This window comes from Otolemur garnettii, unplaced genomic scaffold, assembly GCF_000181295.1.
Source record: "Otolemur garnettii isolate 467f Iridium unplaced genomic scaffold, OtoGar3 scaffold00025, whole genome shotgun sequence".
Taxonomy (NCBI): domain Eukaryota; kingdom Metazoa; phylum Chordata; class Mammalia; order Primates; family Galagidae; genus Otolemur; species Otolemur garnettii.
This window is the reverse complement of record NW_003852420.1, coordinates 18,361,959-18,367,701: the sequence shown is the minus strand read 5'-3', so window position 1 is coordinate 18,367,701 and position 5,743 is coordinate 18,361,959. Positions and strand designations below refer to the sequence as shown.

General features: G+C 50.1%; 1 protein-coding gene across 1 annotated transcript in view; it reads right to left on the bottom strand.

Moving 5' to 3' along the window:
• Positions 1-3,203: 3,203 nt before the first annotated feature.
• Positions 3,204-5,743, bottom strand: part of MYL9 (myosin light chain 9) — an 8,791-nt gene continuing 6,251 nt past the window's right edge. Inside the window, exons 3-4 of the mRNA XM_003788141.3 lie at positions 4,829-4,990; positions 3,204-3,958 (exon numbers count right to left, since the gene is read on the bottom strand). Coding sequence (XP_003788189.1) covers positions 3,786-3,958; positions 4,829-4,990 — 335 coding nt within the window. The 3' untranslated portion in view covers positions 3,204-3,785. The remainder of the gene's footprint in view (positions 3,959-4,828; positions 4,991-5,743) is intronic.

Genomic DNA, 5,743 nt, shown 5'->3' with positions numbered 1-5,743 from the left:
CAGCCCGGGCCCGCCAAACAACGATGGCTGCGACCGAAAAATGGCCAGGCGTTGTGGCGGGCACCTGTAGTCCCAGCTACTTGCGAGGCTGAGGCAGGAAACTCACTTGAGCCCAGGAGTTGGAGGTTGCTGTGAGCGTGATGCCATGGCACTCTACCCAGGGGGATAGCTTGAGGCTCCATCTCAAAAAAAAAAAAAAAAAAAAAAAAAAAAAATAAAATATGCTTTTGTATGTATGTGTGGCCCTGTCTCTACCAAAAAAGAAAAAAACATTAGCCATTTGTGGTGCCCTGTACGTATAGTCAGGGGGCAGAGGTGGGAAGATAACTTGAGCCCAGGACTTTGAGGCCACAGTGAGTTGTGCTTGTACTACTGCACTCTAGCCTGGGTGACACAGTCTAGGAAGGAGAGAGAGAATCTTGTTGTCCAGGCTGGTCTCAAACTCTAGGCCTATCTTCCTGCCTCAGCCTCCTGAAAATATGTTGAAGTGTTTGTATTTCTTTCTTTCTCTTTTTTTTTTTTTTGCAGTTTTTGGCTGGGGCTGGGTTTGAACCCACCACCTTCGGGCCAGCACCCTACTCCTTTAAGCCACAGGCGCCACCCCAAGTGTTTGTATTTCTTCTGAAATTCTCTTTCATATTGTTTGTCTATTTTTTTTTCTACTGAGTTGTCTTTATCTTATCGAATTGTTGAAATCTTTTACAGATAAGTATCATTAACTCTTATTTTTTTCTGAGACAGGGTCTTTGTTACCCAGGCTAGAGTACAGTGGTATGATCATAGCTCACTATAGCCTTGAACTCCTGGGCTCAAGCCATTCTTTGGAGTAGCTGGGACTATAGGTGTACCTCACCACACCCAGCTCGTGTTTCTAGTTAAGGAGTCTTGCTCTTGCTCAAGCTGGTCTCGAACTTCTGACCTCAAGCCATCTTCCTGCCTTGGCATCCCAAAGTGCTAAGATTTACAGCTGTGAGCCACTGCACCCAGTTTTGTTAAATATTTTGCAAATATTTTCTTTTAGTCTGCATTTGGCTTTTGACTTTGTTTATAATTTCTTTAGTCCTACAGAAAATATTTAGTCTTCATGTGTTTAAATCAGTCTTTTTGTTTGTGGCTTCTGGGTTTTGTGCCAAACTTGGAAACTTCTTGGGAATACTTCAGTGTTACATCTAAATGTTGCCTGAGATAAATAAAACACATTAGTGTCTTCTTTTTCTCTTTTTTCTGCAAAGCTGCTAAGATCTTTTTTTTTTTTTTTAATTGTTTTGCTTGACTGTTCCCAAAGAAGACAGGACTTCTGTCATTTTCTTTTCTTTTTTTTTTTTTTTTGGAGACAGAGTCTCACTATATTGCCCTCAGTAGAGTGCTGTGGCCTCAAACTCTTGGGCTTAAGTGATTCTCTTGCCTCAGCTTCCAAAGTAGTTGGGACTACAGGTGTCCACCACAATGCCTGGCTATTTTTTTGTTGTTGTTGTTGTTTAGCTGGCCTGGGCTGGGTTTGAACCTGCCAGTCTGGCTGAATGTGGCTGGTGCTGTAATCACTGTGCTACAGGTGCCAAGCCAGGTGCTAAGATCTCTATAGAGCAGTTCCTGACGTGATAAACTGCTTTCTTCCCCAGTTCCTGGGCATGCCCTGTGCATTCCTGGTCCCCAGACCTTGGCTCCGGCTACTTCTACACCTTAAGCACCCTTCTTTTCCTCCTCCCTCTGCTCCTGCAAATTCCTGCTTATCCTGTCCTACCCTATCCACAGCATTTCCTTTTCCCTTGAAAGGTAGTCCCATGAGCTCCCAGGCTATTTCTGAAACCAGTGAGGTTGGACTGAGTCTGTCCTCTCCCCAGCCAGATATGAGCATTTTCATATCTCTGAGGGGAGAGTGGTTGGCTGTGATAGCGTGGAAACTGGGGCTTAGGATGCTGATGAAATGAAATGTCCCTGCCTTCTTTCTAGAAAGGCCTTTGGCCAGGCATGGTGGCTCATGCCTGTAATCCTAGCATGCTGGGAGGGTTGAGGAGGTATATTGCCTGAGCAAGAGCAAGACTCCATCTTGACTGAAAATAGAAAAACTAGCTGGGTATGGTGGCACATGCCTGTAGTCCCAGCTACTGGGGAGGTTAAAGCAAGAGGATCACAAGAGTTTGAGGTTGCTATGAGCTATGATGCCAGAGCACTCAACCCAGGGCAAGAGAGAGAGACTCTGTCTTAAAAAGAAAAAAAAAAAAATTAAAAACATAGAAAGGACTTTGGTGTCACAGCGGCTCTGCTGAGAGGCCCCTATGACTCTGGTGTTGGGCATGTGTGACTAAAGCTCTTGGAGGATACTCAGAACCACCCTTCGACCTTCTTTAGGGACTGGCAGTAGTGAGTGGCTGACCAGACTAAGTAATGGTGGCTCAGGGCCCTGTGTGTAGCTAGGGGCCCACAGTCTAGGGCCAGGAGTGAGGGTATGATTGGGCTTGGATCTGGGATGTATTGGGGCCTGATATGGAACTTGTTGGGCTCAATTTGGAGCCAAGATAAGGAATTTCATCTGGGCTCTGACCAGGGCCCAGTGCCAGAGTGGGGCAGAGGCCTGTGGGAGCTCTAGGCCTCCTGTGCAGGTACAGGGCCCTCTTGGTGTTCAACATCCCTTGGCTCTGATCTCAGACCTCTGCTGTGTGCTTTGGGGGCCTGGCTCTGGGTGATCTCTAGAGAAGGCAACAGGACCAAGCTGGGTCTAGCAATCACTTGCTGACCTTTGCTGGAGTCATGTGGGATGCGTGCAGCTCTAGCCTGGACCCATGGAGGGTCCAGACCCGCTGGGCAATGTCAGGAAGTTGCTGCCCTTCTTGGCTTTCTGTTCAGTCATTCTGCTAATATTTTTACCCTTTGATGCCCTGGGCACTGTTGTCAGTATCCCCAACATTCAAAGGTAGCAGGTGTCCCAGGCCTGTTTTGTGCCTGTGGAGGTTCCTGTGGGTTTTTCCCACTCTGCCTTTTCCCTTCTTTGAGTCCCAAGGCCAGCTGGGCCATGTCCCTCTACCACTGTAGTCTCAACTAGGCATGGAAGCCCAGAGTCCCTATGACTGTCGGCCCCTAGTCCTCCTTCTGGCCAGGGAGGGGAAAATCAGGGCAACCACTGGAGGTAGAAAGGAGGGTAGGAGAGTGTTTTAGGTTTAGAGGTCCTCTTATTTCACCCCAATCACAGACACACAGACCCAGAGCAGTGCTCAGCTTTCTATTAGAGATTCTGCCTCCCCTGGGATAAACATCCACTTTACATGCGTCGTCTGGAACACAGTCCCGTGGTGAGTGGGCATGCTCTGGTGGCTGGACATGGTGCAGGGGAGGGGTCTGGTGTCCTGTCCTCTGAGGGGGGACTTTGGTGAGCTTATGTTTGTGTGTAGGTGCACACAAAATGGTGTCCAATACAAGGACACAGAGCCTCTTCCTCTTGGGGGGCACACAGGGCCCCTTCCTGCTGGGTGGCAGCCTAGGAATGGGCAGGCTACACTGAGGCCTGCACTCTGTTGAGGAGCCTTTTCTTGGTGCTTCTGGCCCATCTCCCCAGAAGATGGTATCTCCTTGGAGGGGGTCAAAGACTCCCTCTCAGGTCTCTGGGGTCATGGTGGGAACACCAGCCCTGGGCCGGCACTGCACTTCTCTTGCTCTGTTGCCTCCACTGGGAGCTGGGACCCTAACTCCTTGAAGGGTCTTGTAGGGTCGTGGGCATGGAGCTGGTACAGACGTGTGGGGGAGAGGGGGTGACTGGGATGGGGGCCTGGGTGTTGGGAGGCCTGGGGTGCCTAGTCGTCTTTGTCCTTGGCGCCATGTTTGAGGATGCGGGTGAACTCCACGTAGTTGAAGTTGCCTTTCTTATCAATGGGTGCCTCACGGTACATCTCGTCCACTTCCTCATCTGTGAAGCGGTCACCCATGGTGGTGAGCAGCTCCCGTAGATGGTCCTCGTGGATAAAACCTGGGGGTAGGGCCAGGCTCATGACAGCAGGAACTTGGGCTGAATGCATGCAGCACCCCCTGCCCTCAGCCCCCCTCTAGCTCTTGCAGACCTGGAAGGGCCAGAGAAGCATAACTCTAGTCTGCAGTCAGTTTGAAGGCGTGAGGACATGGCAGGAGGGCTTGCCAGCGTCCCAGAGGGGTGAGTTCTGCAGTGGGACTGTCTATGAGGAGCTTCTGTGGGCAGCGTGGGGCTATGAGTGTGTGTGGGGGTGCTGGGTACATCTGCCCAAAGGGCAGGAGCTCTGAAGTTCACCATCTGGGCTGAAGCTGCTTCCCATCCTCCCTGGCCTTGTGCTTCTGAGCAAGGTTCTGAACCTCTCTCTGCCTGTTTGATCTGGAAAATGGGGATTAAAATATGCCGGCCTGCTGGGGGATTGTGAAGGTAGTCAGGAACATGCTGTGAATGTGCTTAGGCCCGTGAGCTACGGTAGTGTTACTGCTGCCATCCTCACCCTGATGTGGCAGGTGCTGAGTGGAAAAGTCAGCTGTGGGAGAGAAAGTCCTTTGGAAGATCTGAAGATAGGGGCTAGTTTCACTACCTTATTGTCAAGAAAGACATGGAATGGTGTGCTTTCTGGAAAGATCTAATGCAGAAGCAGAGTATGTATTAGACCAATAGATGAGATCAAGGAGTCAGGTGCCTTGATGGGTATGGCTCTTCTGGCCTAGCATTTTGGGGAGAGACAAGCAGGCTTCTGGCGGCAGAAATGGGATGGTGACGTCTGTTCTGGCCTTTGGGGTAGGGGCCCTGAAGGCCTAGGGCAGGTTGGGTTCCACCACCACCAGCTTCTGGCCGATCCCTCCTCACATGCAAGGATGTGCCACTGACCTGAGGCCTCCTCGTCAAAGCAGGCAAAGGCGTTGCGGATGACGTCCTCGGGGTCTGTGCCATTCAGCTTCTCCCCAAACATGGTAAGGAACATGGTGAAGTTGATGGGCCCTGGGGCCTCACTCATCATGCCTTCCAAGTATTCATCCGTGGGGTTCTTCCCTGTGGTAGGTGGGACGTTCGTGCCTGCCATCGCCTGGCCCTGTGCCCCAGCCTGGACAACTCCTGCCTCCCCATCCCCACCCTTCAAGGCCCCCTGGGAGAGATGGGAAGAAGTGTGATTGTGAATTGTAAAGCCCAGTGCCCAAGCAGCGGAGTTGGGGCCATTTCCTCCTCTGGTGTGGATATCAGTGGTCAGGAATGCTTTCTAAGGACAGTAGAACAACTGCCTGCTGACTGCTCACTGTGTCTGGAGCACCAGGTGCCTCATTGCATTAACTCTTACCATCCTGTGTAGTCAGCATTCTTACTCCCCTTCAGGAGTGAAACCCAAGGCAAGGAGAGATGAAGTCACTCGTCCAAGGTTACATAGCAAATAAGGAGTGGACCCAGCATTTGAACCCAGGCAGCCTAACCCCAAGGTCCAGGCACAGTGCTTTGCTGTCACACAGGCACCTGGTTGTCAATTCCAGCTCTTGCCTCGGTTTCTCCCATCTTTTAGAATTATGAAGATGATTAAAACCGTGTTTGCAAAACACTCATATTGGTGATTGGCACATCTCTACCAGTTAGTAGCTGTGTGAGCTTAGGTAAATTACCCTCTGCAAGCCTCAGTTTCCTCATTTGTAAAGTAAGAATAACAGTCACATCTATCCAATAGGATTGCTGGGAAATTTAAGATAATTCCGGCAGGGTGGCTTCTGCTTATTATTTTATTTGCTCTTTCGTTCTTTAGGCTTTTTTTTTTTTTTTTTT